At 36.5% G+C, this 18,607-nt stretch overlaps 2 protein-coding genes across 3 annotated transcripts in view; one reads left to right on the top strand and one right to left on the bottom strand.

Moving 5' to 3' along the window:
* LOC132708236 (trichohyalin) overlaps window positions 1-7,452 on the bottom strand; it is a 55,025-nt gene extending 47,573 nt beyond the window's left edge. Inside the window, exons 1-2 of one of the 2 annotated variants that reach the window (XM_060680414.1) lie at window positions 7,014-7,452; window positions 515-917 (exon numbers count right to left, since the gene is read on the bottom strand). In XM_060680414.1, coding sequence (XP_060536397.1) covers window positions 515-917; window positions 7,014-7,291 — 681 coding nt within the window. In that variant the 5' untranslated portion in view covers window positions 7,292-7,452. The remainder of the gene's footprint in view (window positions 1-514; window positions 918-7,013) is intronic. The other variant, XM_060680413.1, reaches the window with a different exon arrangement.
* A 3,174-nt stretch (window positions 7,453-10,626) lies between these two features.
* On the top strand, window positions 10,627-14,135 carry LOC132707255 (ataxin-10). The gene is made up of 4 exons (XM_060679041.1): window positions 10,627-11,272; window positions 11,323-12,277; window positions 12,327-12,390; window positions 12,457-14,135. The coding sequence occupies exons 1-4, from the start codon at window positions 11,160-11,162 to the stop codon at window positions 12,636-12,638; spliced, it is 1,314 nt and encodes a 437-aa protein (XP_060535024.1). The 5' UTR covers window positions 10,627-11,159; the 3' UTR covers window positions 12,639-14,135.
* The last annotated feature ends 4,472 nt before the right edge of the window (window positions 14,136-18,607 follow it).

The raw sequence follows: 18,607 nt of genomic DNA, 5'->3' as shown, positions 1-18,607 counted from the left end.
AAAATCAACCAAAAATATAAACAATCAGCAACAAAATATAAATAAAAAAATGTACAAAATTCGGAAACTAAGAATATGTGGTTCCACAATGAAAAAAAGGTTTTGGAGTCTCTTTTTAGTCGTTGTTTTTGAGTTAATTTGTACATTTTTTGAAATATTATACCGAGTGTCCCAGCAAATGCAACGAGGAGAAAACTTATGAAATTATTGCTGAGATTCTGAAATGGCCACCATCGAATAGAAAAAAAGCGGGGAAAATATATTTTATGGCTTTTTCTTGTCTTGTTCTTGTAGCCTTAAAAGAGCCAGCGATTATTTATTCACATATAGGATTTTTTAATTTTTATATTATTTAAAGGTGACTCAATTAATAGAAAGTGCCCTAAGTTACGGATTTCACACATAAGAGTTGATACACTTGGCAAATTTAAGGTTCGCACGAAAAGGATACCTTTCGATCTTTAAAATGTTCAGAAAAAGACATTGCAAAACGCACAGCAACTTAAGCAATTACCTGGTTCTCACTGCTGAGCAGTTTGAGCTGGTCGTTGATCAGGCTGTACTTTGCCGACTCCTCCTTCCGCAAAGCCCGCTCCTTCTTCAATTCCGGACTCCAGAACGTTTTAATCGAGTGCATCGACGAGCCGAGCTTTTGGTTCGTCAGATCGAGCTCCTTTTTCAAATTGGCTAGGTCGCGTTGTAGGTCAGAGTTTTGGTGTTGCAGTTCCCCGATAAAAGGCTGATGAGACGTCGGCGATTGTCGAGCCGATCGCGTGCCGTACGGCTCGTCTTCGAAGTAGAGACCGCGTTCGAGAGATCGATCCCTTCGATCGCGGATCGGCAGGAATTCGCGATCATGATCTACGGTGGGACCACGATCGAGCGATTGATAACGCACCGACATCGGATTCGTCGGCCTGAAACGGAAAAAGACGCTGCGGTCGTGGAAGTTTCACTGTGGTCAGACAATTGGCAGCGTTGCTGGACTGCTGCATTTATTCGATTTAACAGAAGAAAGTATTAAAGAAAAAAAAAACAACAAACCTTTGCCATAGCAAAAATTTAGGGGATAAAAAACGATAATTATTTTAGTGATATGAAATACCACAACAAAGAAACCACAGAGTACAATAAATAATTTATTCAACTCTGCATAGTTGACGCCACTTGAACTGAAGTAATTTAAATAAAAATTCTAACAGTTTTCAATATTTATATTGGAATATCAATTAAATTAAAAAATATTAATATAACATGTTGTAAATCCTCAGACGTGTAATATTATTTATTTATATCTTTATTAGTATCAATATCATTTGGCGTATCCCTAGTATTAGAAAGGCATGAAAGGTTTGACTACAATCCATTGTTACCAATTTGTACTCTCTCTCTCTCTCTCTCTCTCTCTCTCTCTTTCATGCACGTATTTTTTAAATAATAGTAAAAATACGTAACTAACTAAAACCTTGAATCACGGTAACACGTTTTATGTTGGAGAGCAAAGATTCGCCGGTTGGTTGGTTGAGGGTTAATAGAGCTTGTTTTTATATCGATCTCTTTAGCCGCAGAAGAAGCGAAAATGTCAGTTTTAAGTCGCTAGCTTCGAAGGAAGTGCTTCGTTAAATGCTAACCGGAAGAGGTTGTCATTATTATCTAGGTCACGGCTCAGCCCCTTTTAAAATGATAAATTGAGAAGACACCGGCTTTAAGAAAGGATATTTTATATATGTAATCCACTAAAAATGGCGAATATGGTTCACTGGTTGGGAAAATTAGCGCAACGCAATCGCTCTTGTCGTACGCAGCTTGCGGCAATGAGCATTCAAGCGAATCTTTTTTTTTGGTTAGTATGTAGTTTGCATCCTCTTTCGATCAACCTCTTTAATTAATCAGTTAATTAATCAGTAACAATTAACATCTGTCTTTAGCGGACACTTCAAAACCAAAACTAAGCAATAAAAAAAACTGAGAAAGTACCGTAAAAATTGGGGAGTCAACTACATCGCCATGCCAAGTTCGTTTCTCAGTGCATTCTTCTTTTCCTTCTCAAGTGGACAACGCTTTTTTTTATATCCATCTTCTGATCACAAATTTCGAAGCTCGTGCTTCCAAAATAATTAATTGAAAACTTTAAAAACACAACTCTTCTTCTTTTCTACCATCACGCGGCAAATTAACATAATTCGTGATTTAACTAATCTCGCTTAAGCGTGATAGATGGCGCGACTCAGATTAAAATTAAAATTTAGAAAATCCTATGTCAGTTTTAAGGCCTCAACTCTTAAAAGTGAGCAACACCCTTCGCGGTTCAAGCGAATTTTTCCTAGTTAACAAGCCCATCACAACCAAAACTAACAAAAAAAATGGCCAGATGCTCTTCCGCAAATGTTAACTAATTATACATTGATATTTTATAGTGGTCAATTTGGATAAATTTTTGTTTTAAAAGAGCAACAAAAAGATTCAAACTATTTCACACGAGAGAGGATTTTAAAGCTTTTGGATTTGTGTAAGGAACATAAAAGGAGACTCGGTAGTTGGGAAATGAAATCAATGAAAAAACTATTAAAAATTGTTGCACGGGATTCATTTATCATAAATACAGGGTGACTCAGAGTAAATTTCACTATTTAAAAGCGCCTTGGACATCCAACTTAATATTTGTGGGGGGGTTAGTGTGGCGACTGCGTGCGGATTATCAGTCAACATGGAGCAGTGGTCAAATGAGCAACGAGCGTTTATGGTCGAAGCGTTTTTTAAATCGAACGATTCGTATGTTGCGGCACGGCGACGTTTTTGTAACCGTTACAATATTCGGCGTTTACGTGATGCTCCGTCAAACAATTTATTGAAATGGTGGGTTAAAAGATTCAGACAAAGTGGTACAGTGGCAAATCAGAAGCGTCCCGGTCAACAGAGGTCCATCAGAACGCCAGAGAATATTGAGATTGTGCGACGTGCTGCGACTGAACATCCGAGGCGCTCAATTCGAAAACATGGCCAGGCCCTGTATATTCATCGCTCAAGTGTGCAACGGATTTTAAGCAAAGACTTACGGTTCCATCCCTACAAAATTCAATTGGTGCAGTTTCTAAAGCCCACAGACTACGAATTACGAAAAAATTATTGTGAGGCAATGATGAATATGTTTTGGAACGAAGGAGGATTGGACAACATTTTATTCAGTGATGAGGCTCACTTCTATCTGGAGGGGTGTGTTAACAAACAAACGAAACTGTCGCTTTTGGAGCCCCGACAACCCCAAAGAAAAGCATGAAAAACAATTGCATTCCAAGAAGGTAACAGTTTGGTGTGCCATGTCAGCTACTGGAATAATTGGGCCCTACTTTTTTGAAGTTGCCCATGGTCGCTCTGTAACGGTAACAAGTCAAAGGTACACTGCAATGCTCCACCAATTTTTGACTCCAGCTCTTCAAAACTTTCCTGGCTATAACCCCAATTTGACCTGGTTTCAACAAGATGGGGCGACGGCACACACAGCAGCAGTAGTATCAATGGACGCTGTACGTGAATTGTTTCCAGGAACTGTTATTTCAAAATTTGGGGACATCTCTTTTCCTACACTGATCCACCAGCCACTACGGAGCAGTTAAGACGCAACATTCGAGAGGCTATTGCCGACATTCCTATTGAAATGTGTCAGCGGGTCTTTCAACATTTAAGAGCATCATTGGAGGAGTGTTATGTAAGGGATGGTCGACATTTGGACAACATTGTGTTTAAAATAAAAAAAAATAAAATCCGCATTTCTGTACTTTCAAAATTTATTATTAAAATTATGCCAACACTTTTTATTCCGTTTTTATAACATGTTAAAAAGGGAAATTTACTCTGAGTCACCCTGTACAAGTAAAGTCGGAAATAAGTTTAAGGTTCTTGGACGAGCGTGTAACTGCCGTGGATAGCGCTAGGAAAACGTACCGCATCACGGTTTCCAAAAAAACCTAAACTAAACTACGATATAAAAAACTCGCATATAGAACAATAATAATTATAAAAGCGGTAGAGGAAGAAAAACGAATATAAAAAGAAAAAGAAATGTAAATCCATTCATAATATTCTCAAGTTCTACCGTGTGCACCATCTGCCAATGTGGCAATCCAGCAAGTCTTATTAGTGAACAATATGTTGTAAAATCAATTTTAAAGTAATTTTGCAATATTTTTGTTAATTTTACGGTTTAACGCCAGAGGGCAGGCAACTAGGAATTTTCATGATATAAGGTTAGGACTTTGGTTGGCCTTTTGGTTGCTTTTTGATTTTTGGGATTCTCTGTGCGGGGTTTTTTGGAGGAAATCTGCAATCAAAGGTGGTTGAAATAGAGTTCCCCCGAAGTAATTTTGATGTTTGGCAGTTCTCGAGATACCCATACCGCAATCAAATATTATTCAATAACCCTCCAATACAAATGATCAGCGTCAAGCATCAGAGATATATATAAACGTCATACACGTGTAACATCCACAAAAGTTAATCCCCAAAGCCTCAAGAGAAAAACAATAGCCAACCCCGCATGTGTAAAACGCAACAATATTTTAACAGAAATGAAGAATGACTTGAAAGAATTTTATGAAAAAAAAAGACAAGAGACAGAAAAAGAAACTCGGGTATTGGTATTAAATGGGGGCGCTTTAGCGGGCGTCCAAGCACTTAGGCCACCAGATGGACCCGTGAAAGAATATGTTAATTATTTACAAACAAAAAATCGCTTGTTTTGGTTAGTTAGTTAGTGTATTTTCGTAATATAAATGTCTAAGGGTAGGATATATAATATGTAACTAATCAGAAAAAGTGATTGATTTATTAAGTAAAGCAATTTGGAATATGGGTAATATGTACCCATATCACAAATTACAGAGATGCTCTCCAAAGGAACCTAGTTTATAGAAAAATCTATGATCAGACAATTCTTAGGTTATGTAACAACATTTTTTTGTATTATGACTCAACGTGTTGTTTAACTACCGTTCACCATTCAAGTAATAAAATTTTTAAACAGGTAAAATCGCTTCAATATAATCTTCCGGTTCATCATTACAATATAAGTTCTCTGGCGCATTTATATCGTCAAGACAACAGTAAAACAGTACAGGCTCGAATAAAATGGCAAATAAATGTCATTTGGCGCGCCTTTAAGTGATACGGTTGTCTAAATCTGTGCTCGAGGATACCGGATTGTGTGTTCTATTAGAATGCGGAAATGGCTATTGCTTTTTGTTATATTTTTTTTCTGGTTGTTTACTTTTTACAAAACTTCTGGATTCCTCCTGCGTCAGTTTTTCTTGAGTCGAACTTGTTAAGGTTTCACCAATCAACCTGTTGGCTTCTTCAGAACTTGACTGAAAGTGATTCGCACTTTACTCTATACCTACTTATATATTGTTTGTGGGGAATTTTGGTTTTATCAAATAAAATTTTGCTAATGAGTTTATTTGTCTTAGTCTTAAGGCTGTTTCATGTTCTTTGAGCCTGGTTGATATTTTTCGTCCGGTCTCTACAATGTATTCTTTGCCGCACTGATGGATTTTTATCTTTGACGGATCGAAGATATTGATAAATTTTTGAACAAATGGTAAATCAGATTTTGACGTCATATTTCTTTGGAACTTTTGATATGTGGTCAGTGATGTTTTGAATGTAAGGAAGGAAAACAGTGGCAAGTGTGGGATTGCTTTCGGCCTATTGGAAGGTGATGGTGAAATGTATTTTGTAACTATTAGAGAGAAGGATAGAGGTTAATTCTGGGTTCAGTGACTCGGACTGAGGTAGTCTTACGGTCTGTAAACAAGAGAGTTGATAAGCGATGATTTTTAGGCCGGATGGTGATGTGACAATGCATACGCATTAAGGTATATTGCGTAGGTTTCCTGTAAACACAATCACCCAATGTTCTTCTATTGATAAGAATCTATTGATAAGAATATCTAAGAATGCTTGCTGGGAGCTTGATCATGAGGCCAAATAACAAAAGTATCATCGACGAAGCGTTTCCATAATTTTGGTTTTAGATAGAAGGTGTCCAGTGCTTTCTTCTCAAAGGCTTCCATGAATATATTCGCGATGATTGATGATAGTGGAGAACTCATAGCTGTTCCCAACGTTTGTTCAAAAATTTGGCCGTTATAAGAAAAATATGTTCCAGACAAACAATTTTCAATTAAGGTGCCAAAGTTTGGGTCCAAATTCCTGGATTTTGACAGTTTAAGGAATAGGGACCTTAGGAAAGAATTGTTCATTGAAGTCAAAGGAATTAAGTACGAAACCATCAGTTTTCCCTGTAAAGGGTTTTAATAAAGACGCTAGAAATTTTGCTAGAGAATATGTTGGAGAACCAACGATGCTGACAATAGGTCGAAGGGGTAATCCTGGTTTGTGAATCTTTGCGAGTCCGTAGAGATGGGGAATTTTAGAGTCGTGAGGGGTGACAGATTTTTTCGCGAAGTCTGATAGAGAAGAAGCCTTAATTACAGATTTAAGGTTTCGTTCCATAGATGAGGTAGGATCTTTTTTAAGTTGACGATATGATCCATCTGTTAGAATATCTTGAAGCTTTTCCTGATATTAATTTGTGTTCATGACCACCGTAGCATTTCCTATATCTGATTTTAAGATTACGTTCAGACTTTGCAATGTTACATTTCGGAGGTTTTGAATTTTTTTCTGGTCGTCGACAACAGTTTCTACTCTACCGATTCCGATGGTTCCGGAACTATTTTAGAACTACAATCAAACAGCTCGAGACCGATTCAACAAAAACCTGAACGTGTTAATTTTGATTAAGCACGAGGACTGTGACAGCGGCAGTATTTCATCCTAAAACTACCGCGCACGCATGCGCGATTCCGAAAAACTCACCGGAGACCTCGTCTCCGCAACTATGCTTTCCTGGTTAGTTTCCAACACCTCCTCCGCACGGGCAACGTTCGATTCGAGTGCGGTTTTTCGAATACACGCGACGAAGCTTAACCCCGGAGGCGCGAAAAGCGGGTTACCTGGTGGCGCTCCTCGATCTGTGGTGGCCCGGTCCCACGGTCATCGGTCTGCCGCGTTCCTCCAGCATGGGGCTGCCCAAGTCGTCGTCGCGATAGTACGAATGGTGGTACCCGTAACCGGTGTGATCGGGAGAGTTGTTACCGGATTGTGTCGGACGCAGGGGTTTGCGTCCCAAAGGGCTGCCCCCCGGATACGCCCTGCTGGGAGACCGGTCCACGGTGGGTAGTCTCACGCCCCTCGGGGACCTGGAGCCCCCCACGTATGCGTCCCGGGACATCTCATGTCATTTCACTCGCGGTGGCCACGCGAGCGCACGCCTGCTTCGCCTCTTTCGACTGGCAGGAACGCCGATTCCCTCAGCACGATCCGATCGGCGCCATTACACTCGTTGACGGTCCCGGACGCGACATTCTGGCTGCGATCGGACTGACGACGTCGACGTCGCTGATCAATGAACGGGTGTAGCGTAAGGGACGCGCGCAGTTACACGCGAAACGGGAACAGAGGCGGGATTCGGGGCCGGCCCGGTCGGGATACGACCGCGTCGCTGCACATTTGCCCGAATCGTCGATTGTCGACCGTCAAGTAATTTACTTACTCGCCGCCATTTGTTTATCAACGATTTTTGGTAATGTGTACGATTTCCAGAATTTTAATTTTGGAGTCGCGCCATCTATCGCACTTGAGCGAGGTTAGGTAGTTAATTCACTTGTAATGACGACGATTACATAGGATCGTTCGGCCAGCTTACATCAACAGCCCCCCGCAATTTTCTCATACATATACATTAACATATACATAATAGAATAACATCACAAATCCATATACGTCCGCATAAGAGGAACACTATTTTCCAAATTTATAGGCACTGCGCCTCTATCACTTCAGGTAAGAAATATACAAAACATTATTTTAAATCGAACGACTCTAATTTCAACCGATTCCTACAATTTAATGCGAATCCTTGTTCAAGGTTAAGTTAAATCACGGCAAAGAAGAATAGTCGTCAACACAGAATGCTCTTTCCGGAGGTTGTGTGAAAAACCAATTTCTCAAATTATGCACTCAGGCTATTTACTTAATAACGACATATTTAGCTCAAGCTGCTCATACGCTGAAAGACTATTTGCATACGGAATTGTTTTTGTGGAACAAATAATTCAAACATACCCCAACAGGACCACCATCGTGCCGAAAAGTCGATAATAAATAATATTTCAATTTACCATAATTATGTATATTGCAAGGTGATTAAAATATTTCTTCTTTCTTTCTTTCGATGCTGAATAGTTTAGTGGCGAAAATTGGCGAATTTCTTTTAATTGTTTTGGAAGCACAAACATCAAAATGAGTAATTTGGTTTCATAGAAGCATAACATTTGGATTATTTTATAACAGCGAGCGGCTAAAATATCAAACAACTTCATTTACAAAACGTCTATTTGATTTCGAAAAAAATGCTCTACCGAAAATATACACAGGTAGGTCAAAATGTAAATATTGATATCGAGTTCCTTTTTTTCCTTGTTTTTTAAGAGCAAAAGAATTTAAATTTTAAAATTGTTACAATATTACATTTCCGTCATGGAAGAAAGTGAATATGACGCATGTAAATAGAAACTAGAGCATTAAAATTTTAGTTTTAATTTGTACAAGTTTCTAGAAACAGGACGTTCAAAAAAATCGTCGACTGCAAGGCCATCCAAAAACTAATGAGATGCCAAGATTTTTAATGGAATTATTGCTCCATGACCTTAATTTGGAAACACCCTGTAAAATAATTACATTACCAAATTTTTTTAAAAGGTTGTTCGGTATTGACCATTCAGAAGAAGCAGAAAAAAACATTCTTTATTAAGAGCTATTGCACTTGTTGAGGATGCACGTAGTTATGAATATAATGCAAGTATCGAAAAATTGACAGATATGTGCGTAGGTTTTTTTGACTTCAGTCGTTTTCAACTTTTGCCCCGTTTTCAAATTTCCATTTTTCGTTTTACGTCATACTCACGATATTAGGGAAATATTAAAAAATAGTTGTCTTTGTAATTGTGTTGTTAGATATTGCGTTAGGTTATTAGTAAAGGTCCACCCACCCAAGCCGGCATTATCTTAGTCGCGCGCCACTGCCTGGAAACAATCCGCACGCGCCATGGGCGCCATACACTATTGCTCATTAAGTTTACGGCCTTTAACCTTTAAACGCACAGCGAACCCGTTCAAAAATCCCGCGCAATATCTATTTTCGGAACTCCCTCGGGGTATTTAAATATTTTTAAGGCTCCGAATCACGAATTTGGCCGCCGTCTCGTCATTGACGTCCTTGACTTAGATTTCGTTTATGGGAAATCGGAACGCTGCGACTAACGGTCGCGCTCGAAAACTGGCCGACTTACAGATTGCTAAAATTAGTTGGGGCGTTGGCCGTCAGATGGCGGCAAGTCAACGGATTATTTTTGAAATTTTTTTTTTTTGCGTTTACGCTCTTATCTAACTTGATGTTAATTATTTGAAAGAACGAAACTTGGAATATCCAAACACCACCGAAGCTAATCGTGGCTCGGAAAACATCTGTTGCACCGACTGAATTAACTAGTCAACGTTAGATGATGCTACCAGTCTCGTAAAAGTGTGAAAAGCCTCTTTCGTACCTGGAGAGGCTTGCGGCTCTTGTGCTTAGGACTTTGATCAATCTTTCTGCGTTTTAAGGGCTGCTTGTACCTTTGCTTTTCATTTTAAGTGAGTTTGTTTTTATAAACTTCGGGTTAACCTCCATGAAAAACATAAAGTCGAAACCACAAAAAGGACCCTTAAAAGTGTAAATAAAACTACAAATCAAATGATTGTAAAAAATGGCAATGGGCAGTTTGTATTTCAACGTAATCTAAATTAGTATGAAATGTAAGAGAATTGTACAAAAATGAATAATAATAACTTTTTAGTAATGAATAATTTTGCAAAAAGTTTAGCCGTTTCAAGTTAAAATTTAAAAAATAACCCTTGAAAACTAAATTCTACCAAAATAATTAAGCACGTTTTGCCCGAAAAAGAATGCAGTTTAAAATACCTCCGTTTTAAAAGCAATATAATAATAATAATAATATAACAGCAAATTGCTTTTATTGTTGTATATTGTTATATACAAATATACAGTGGAGAAGAGGCAAAGTCTAGCAAAAGCTACTCGACTTAACCTCTTAAATGTTTAAATTGAAAACTAAATAGGAAGTTATAAATACATTGATAAATTAAATATAGTATAATAAATAAATGTAATAGTAATCTGGAACAATAGAAAGTTATTAAAAGTAAAAATAAAAAGAATACTTTAAAAATCAAATTATTTGAGCAGTTAGCAGTTTCAACATGAAATGTTTAAAAAAAAATTAATTTCATCATTTTTTTGTATTATGACTCAACGTGTTGTTTAACTACCGTTCACCATTCAAGTATTATAATTTTTAAACGGGTAAAATCGCTTCAATATAATCTTTCGGTACATCATTACAATATAAGTTCTCTGGCGCATTTATATCGTCAAGACAACAGTAAAACAGTACAGGCTCGAATAAAATGGCAAATAAATGTCATTTGGCGCGCCTTTAAGTGATACGGTTGTAATCTGGAACAATAGAAAGTTATTAAAAGTAAAAATAAAAAGAATACTTTAAAAATCAAATTATTTGAGCAGTTAGCAGTTTCAACATGAAATGTTTAAAAAAAATTAATTGAATGTGATTTCACTGAATCTAACCTGCCTGCCAGACTTATGTTGTTTTGATAAGGAAAGAGAATTTATTTAATATCGAGAATTTAAAAAAATCATTTTATTTCGTTGTTTATTGCCCTGAAATAAACTTGCAGCTTGTATTATGATACAGGCAGTATCAAACAACAATTTCATCGTTTTGTATCATTTCCTGATTAAATCCCCGTCAACTTGCGTCACAGACCACTAATCAGTGTAACGATTGCCGGTGAAAATGAAAAGTCGTAGGTGTAGTTTGTTCTTCTTTCCTTCTATCGTCCATATGCGCAAATGAATTTGCGTTTTGGCCGAGTGATCTTAGCATCTTGGCCAATAGGACTAAATTAGAATAAGAGAGATTTCGCGTCCTTATCCTATCCAAAAAAACTTTAGAAAAATGGATGTAGAAAATCTAAAGCTGTACCTTAAAAACCGAGACTATAAACAAGTCGGCGAATGTTTGCGAGACGTTTTCGCAATTAAGAGCGACGCAAATGGTCAACGAATCTCGTAAGTTGTTTCGTTAACTGTATTGAATGTTTTTGAGAGTCGTTTTCAAGGGCGGAATTCTCCAAACAGCTCGTGGACTTGCTTGTCGAAGCGCTTACGGTAGCTTCCAAGGAAAGTGCCGATTTACTAGACGAAAGCTCCAAGGCTCTGCGGAATTATGCGCTTAATTCGGACACCCGTGGATATTTAGGCAACGAGGGGTTTCTCAAACTGGTAGTATCGATCGTCGAGAGCGACAGCTCGAAGCCAAACTCGCCGTTTCGAAAATATTTGTTCCAACTGCTATTAAATATTTTGACGTTAAACGATGAAGTCGTGCGCAAAATGTACGTCACAGTTTACGAAAGCATTTGCAACTATTTTTTGAAAGATTCGAGTTGCTTGTACGAGACCTCGGCCTTGATTTATAACTTGACTAGGTATGTTGAGTTAACGGACTTGAAAATTATTTCTAGGGTAATAAGTCTGTATGGTAATAGAGAGGAGACAAATGAATTTCTATTGTTTTTGATGGAAAAAATTATCTGTGAAGATTATTTTTGGAAGAACTACAGTGCCATCGAAATGAATGACAGGTTAACTGTTCTTAAGGTACTTAGAGAGCTGTTAGTTAAAGGGGACGTGGTAATTAGTGACGCGTGTGTTCAGTGTCTCGTGAAATTGTTTTTAAATTCGACAAATGTCATATTTCAAGTTACCAACAGTGATAAAATGACTTATGAAACGTCAACTGCGGTCGAAGTGTTATCGGCATTATCCAGCGAAAAAACGTATTCTAAATTAATACGAGGGAACAAAGATATTTTGATCACTGCTGGTGTCCTCCTAATCAATTTACACAAACTTGGGAAAATATCCAACAATTGCCTCACCCCTATCCAAAAGTTGAAAGAAGTTCAAAGACCCAACCACGATATAAGAGAGAATCCGTTTTTTTGTTTCAAAGCCGACCTGATTCGGTTAATCGGAAATGTCTGTTGGAGAGATCGGAAGATGCAAGATTTAGTTAGTTTCGATAATTTTATTTTCCCGTTCACCGCCTTTTAATTTTCAGGCGCGCGAAGCCGAAGTGATACCTGTCCTTTTAGATTGTTGCAACATTGACGCCAATAATCCGTGTATCCTTTTTATTTCGTATATTTGGTAGTTTTGCCGTGATCAGTTTTCCTTAATGGGGGTCACAGTCATAATTCAATGGGTGATATTGGCCGTAAGGAATTTGTGTGACAATAATCCCGAAAATCAGAAGTTTATAGCGTCCCTACGCACAGAGGGGACCGTGAGCTCCGCACTCCTGGAGGAATTCGGTTTAACCCTACATTCCCAAGGCGACGAGACTATAAGGATCGTCCCATTAAACCGGTGACATCTTCAGTATAAGTAAAAATCTGAAATTTTTGTAAAATAAATGTTATCTTTCACCAAAAAAATACAAACATCTGACAAATGAATGATTGCAGTACGCCATAGCTTACTAGAACATCTCAGACCACAGAAAACGGACCTGATATACTGTGTACACTCAATAATGTGAGGCCAATGTAATCTTAAATTAACAGAAAATCTGTGTTTTGGATCAATTATCGCTTTCTTTATTTGTTGATTTTTGAGTCAATTTTGATCGCTCTTCGTTGTCAACTAATGGAATTTGCATGCTCCTCAATATTCTAATTCATCTTCGAACATTTTAAATGAGTCTGATGAAAAGAATGACAATTAAAATTGAAACTTCAAAAACACATTAACCTTCTGGTAGGTTCATTAAAGCGGGAGATTCACTCAAGAAAAAGTAAATTACAAGTTTTGCATCAAGTAACTTAAAGTTCGACCCCGCGTTTTATACATTTTTTACACAAAGCACACATATTTTCACTCATCAATAGTACGAGAGAATGAGCAAAATGTCGGTAAAAATTATTGAAAACTATGATGGACAGAAAGCACGTTCTTCAGTAAGTTCTAATTGTGAACCAGCATTAACAATTAGCGTGCCAATCGTCAGCAGATCCGACAATTAAAAATGAGCATATTGTTTCAACAATTCGAAAAAAAAATCTTTTTCTACTCCCGTCTGTAAAATATCTAATTACCTACCGATCTAGCGTCCGGGAAGCCACTTCGGACATTTCCGGAATTTTACCGCACGGATTTGGGAGCAATCGAATGTTTTCGGAGATATTTCCCACGCTTTGAATTTTGACGTTTGTCAATTCTGACGGTCATGTCAGTGAATGTATTCGTGTTGTTTTGCTAAAATGTACCCAAAAACTAACGGTACTTAGAAAATGTATAGTATACAACACGTTCGGTAAACTTTTTAACTCACTCGTTTATTAAAAACTTGCTCCGCTCGTGTCAAATAAACACGTGAGTCAAATGCCGTTTACCACACTTTTGGCATAATATACTATTAAACGTGTTAATTTTAATACTGTGTCAATACAGGCCGAAGTAGATGTAAGTTTTGATGTATCAATTCGTGAATTTTATTTTTAATTTAACTATTTTGCTACATTAACCGATACAGCTAAATCACAGATGGCGCAATTAATGAAATCAAAACATCTAATATCACGGCGTACTTTTAAAGGTGCGCTCCTGTTACCACCGAGAAAGTCGATGCATTACGTAAGCTGCGTTGCGTGTGTGCTCAGCCTAACGATTAGTTAGGCTTCCGGTAGTTATCAGTACAACCTAAACGTTATCAACATTTTACTACACTTCGAGACATATTTATTTGTAAGATAGCGGACCATTGTCGTTCGGTGGGTTTGTGTTTATCCGCGCGCATCGATTAACCAGTGGACATGTCTAACGTGACCAAGAAAACCACCGTGAAGAAGGTGGTCACCACCCAAATCACCACCAGCAAAAGTACGTCGCAGCAAAGCAAAGCAAAAGCGGCCAAGACGATCAGTAATGTTCCGGCTGCGACCAAACCCAAAGTCGTGCAGGAACCCAAGCAAAATGTGACGGGTAAAGTGATTTCTGCAAAACAGACCACCACCACCAAGTCCCAGAGAGCTGTTGGGACGACGAGGGACGTCAAACCCAACACGGCGAGCAAAGGTGGAGGCATCTTGACTATTAAAACCGGCGGTTCTACAGTCACGGTGACCTTGCCAAAGTAATTTTGTAGTACTATATAAATAAATGTCAAGGATGCACAATTTGGAATAAATTTTAAACTAAAATTGGACGGTTATCTACGGGATGATTCGGATTTTAAGGCGCAAAACATACAATATCTCGGTCATTAGCGGAGCCACAGAGCCCAAGAGAGGCTTGTTTGAGGCGTTCTATAGATTTTTAGAACCCACAGGGCGATACGTTTTTTTGTATTTTAGATGGTGAGGGTGGAAAACATTTGCTTAAAAAAATATCAAGAACTTCCGAATTTCGAGCTGTTGAAAACTATTTCGTTTCAGCCTTCAACACTGTTAGAAGTTTATTTTTGGTTAGATTTTCTTCTTAAAAAAAAAGCAACGATATAACTTTTTTGCGACAAAATATAGAAAAATAAAATCCTAATACTATAATAAACACCGCATTTCCATATCTTTTTCCTAAGAAATAAAAATTTTACCCAATGTCGTATTTCTGGGAATATTTTGTCAAAAAATATGTAAATATTGACTGAATATTTCGCATCCATCCATACAAAATTGTTTTCTGTAATCCAAGTGCGCTTTGTACAACAGCGAGAATTATTATGGCGGCTCCAGCGTTCGCGAGCGATTCGGTCTGCGCATATAAAAAGAAGAAGAGCGAATCAGCTGTTCGGCCGGCATTGTATTTTTTTAAACTTTCGTTTTGTTAGATCGGACTTGGTGCCGTCCCGTCGGAACTGTTTCAGTTAAAATCTATGAGACGGAGTGTCGGGCATTAAATCTGAAAGATATTAATGTTTTTTGTGCGTTATTGTTTTCATTATTGTAATGTATGAGTGTTAATTATGTGTTAAATATAGGTTGTGTATCTTAACGGCAAATTTATATATATATATATATATATATATATATATATATATATATATATATATATATATATATATATATATATATATATATATATATATATATATATATATATATATATATATATATATATATATATATATATATATATATATATATATATATATATATATATATATATATATATATATATATATATATATATATATATATATTTGATAATACTCCCAAAGATGTCGACATTATTGTGGTTTTTTATTTCTTTTACTGATATAAGTTATGAAAGAGATATCGCCCTGCGGTTTTCATAAGCTTGTTAGACACCTAAACCGTCAAAAGTTGGACACTTTGATTTAAACAGCGGCGAGGGGATAGCAACAATTTTCTTTCCTCGTCTGTCCCATACGCACCTTGAACAGGGTGAATGCAAAAAGACGCCGGCTTATTGTTTGGTGCGGTTGTATATCATTACGAAGTTAAAAGATAAGGACGTTCGGGTTGGGTAAACTTCGCGGGCCACAGTAGCTTAAAACATAATGCGTATCGTAATAAATCTTGCGTTTGATAAGACAATACCTCCGGCCTCTTCTTATCAGTGCTCCTCCGGTATTCTTCATCGAGCGAATCTCGGGGAAAGCCTCTCAAGAACGCTCGCTTTTTATATATTTCTTTATCGAATTCCACCGCGGAAATATGCTGCCGAGTGTCGTCAAGAGTAATGGCGAATCGACTAATATCTAGTGTTATTGTAGCCGGGTGAGTTTCTACCATAGATAAAAATTATAAATAGTCGGTCGCGTGTAACGTAAACAAACAACGTACTGTGCTGCCAACGCGGTCGGAGTGCAAACTAAATTTGTCCGGTAAAATAAGCTAACTAACTAAACTAAAGTCGCGGAAATACTTATTTTGTGAACAGGGTGTTTTCTAATTGAATGTCAATAATTAAGGAGGCGATTTTTGGGACCATTTTAAATAGAAAACTTCGTACGAACATGTGCCCTAAACGCCTTAAGTTTTGAGATACAAAATTTTTCTATTTAAAATGGACCCATCAATCAAATTCGATCAAAATGTTTTAATAGCATTGTATAATTTTAGAGTGTTATCCATCAATATTTAAATATAATATTTATATTATAATAAATTATCATAAGTTTGTGATGTCCAATTTACCTATAACCACCTTCAAGGAACACACCCGGATACGATACGATAGCGATTTGGGGAATTCGAATAAAAATATCGACTCGACAATATAAATTAATATAAATAAATACATTGTAATTTTAAAATTATTTCGGTGAATTGACAGTTTGGTAGGTTAATTTCACAATGCCATTTGTCATTATACCATTTTCGATGAAGTTTTTCACAGACACAGAAAAATCTGATTTTATAATTGTCAAAAAAAGTGTGCCGCGGGGCTCTATTCTTGTACGCCGCAGATACGAAATATTCAAAGTCTGAACAATATGCGGATCATGGTGTTTTGCATTTGCCTATTAACAAACAGAACATTATAGAAACACAAAAGATTATAAACTCCTATCTGCAAAAGTACATATTTGCACAAAACAGCGATTCAAAACTAAACCCTCAAAAAGTCACAGTTAAGTGTAATAATAAGAAAATGAAAATGTTAGTTCAATCTAAAAGTTCAAATTAATGAAACTATCGAAATCGTACAAGAAGCAAAAAAACGTAGGCGTAATATTTGAAAGTACTCTATATTTCGATCAACACATCAAAAAAGAAGTGGTAAAGTGTTTTGTTTTATCTCTATTTAATTATGGTAGGCTCTTTGAGAATCTGATTTTGATAGGATATTTGACTACTGTGACTGTGACTACGCCTTATGACTCGTGAAATTTTGGTCGAAATGCTATAGCCAACGCTATAGACGCAGAATAAATTTCGAACATTCATAAAGACCTTTGATATTCCTTTCAATCGGTTTTGTTGACTTTTGTCGTGGTCAAAATTTAGGATAAAAAAATTACGGTTACGGAAATTTTGGTTAGTTTTTATTTCTGGAAACAAAAAAAATTGAAAGTACACCGTACATAAGGTTTTGCGATTTTTTCTGCTTCAAATATTTCTTCTCAAGATAGAAGACGCATTTTTATCTTTTGCTGGCTCCTCTTCTTTTGTTTTGGGAAAAAATACCTTCGTTATATTGGCAAAATAACTGATTTGATTTAATGTTAAATAAAACTTTTTAAATAGAAAGTCAGTGATATTTTAATCCTTTCACGTTTTAACTCTGCAGTTTTATACGTTTCCGTCTTTTTTGTTTGATTTTAACCCGTTTTTCATCGTTGTTTTATTAATAGCTTTTTATGTATGTTTGTTCATGTTATTTTATACACTTCTATTGTCAGAGTGATTTTGCATTCCATGGTTTTTTGATTTTTGAATTGATTTCTTTGAGATTATAAATCGGTTTATTTATGCTATTTCGATTGTTTATGTTGTTTTATACTTTTGAGATTTTACTTTTATATTACGATTTTAGACCGAATATTTTTTTGTAATGTGTCGTTTTTTGCCCTAGGTTTTACGATGCAGCTATTTGCTGATATCCGTATATTAATTAAAAAAAAAACTAATATTGAAAGCAAGAATTTAACACTAAAATTACGTCATATCTAGAAAGAGGTATTTTTCAAAAACGCGTAAAAATTACACCTACGATTGCGATTCTTAGCGGAACCCTGTTGTATTTATTTTCGAATTAATCAAACGTCGGCTAGTTATTTAGTGCCCGACCGACAAATTCCTTTTAACGTTCGTTACGTTGCATTGTTTATTTTTCCGATATGTTATTAATAAATTATATCGCGATTGATAATTGATCGCGTGTCGGATTTCAGCTATTTATTATTTACAGCCGTAAAGAGCGGGAAAGTTAGACGTTTTGAAAGGGAATTTTTGCTGAAACCAACCCGGCAAATATTTACGACCGCCCCGGAGGTAAGCATTCGGTAAATTCAAAAAATTTCTGCTTCAAAAATAATGTTGTACAGGGTAGGTTGGTTACTAGAAAATGGTTTTAATGGTAGTACTGTTAATAATAAATTATTTTTATATAACATTACACACCTAAACCTAATAGCGTTTACAATATTTTAATTTTTTTAAATAAATGCTAGTCCTCAAACTTTCGAAAAGATTTTTGAAGATCACTCATATTTAATATGAGCGTTATTGGAAGATGAAAAGATATATGCAACGAAATTTGAACTATATGCTACAGGGTCTTCAAAACAAAACGAATATATTTAGGTCATTTTAAATTGAAAAATCCAAGTTTTGTAAATTTACTATTTTTTCTGAAAGTTCTTACAAAATCCTG

This window comes from Cylas formicarius, unplaced genomic scaffold (genome assembly GCF_029955315.1).
Source record: "Cylas formicarius isolate icCylForm1 unplaced genomic scaffold, icCylForm1.1 PGA_scaffold_10__41_contigs__length_53128322, whole genome shotgun sequence".
In the NCBI taxonomy this organism is placed as follows: domain Eukaryota; kingdom Metazoa; phylum Arthropoda; class Insecta; order Coleoptera; family Brentidae; genus Cylas; species Cylas formicarius.
The sequence above is the reverse complement of the archived record's forward strand: the minus strand, read 5'-3'. Positions and strand labels throughout refer to the sequence as shown.

Excerpts from the sequence above, each read along its gene's own strand:
- LOC132707255 (XM_060679041.1), top strand. The coding sequence starts at position 11,160 with ATGGATGTAGAAAATCTAAAGCTGTACCTTAAAAACCGAGACTATAAA. Across the intron at positions 11,273-11,322 it reads GCAAATGGTCAACGAATCTC|GGCGGAATTCTCCAAACAGC; the intron begins GTAAGTTGTTTC and ends GTCGTTTTCAAG. Across the intron at positions 12,391-12,456 it reads CATTGACGCCAATAATCCGT|TCATAATTCAATGGGTGATA; the intron begins GTATCCTTTTTA and ends TGGGGGTCACAG.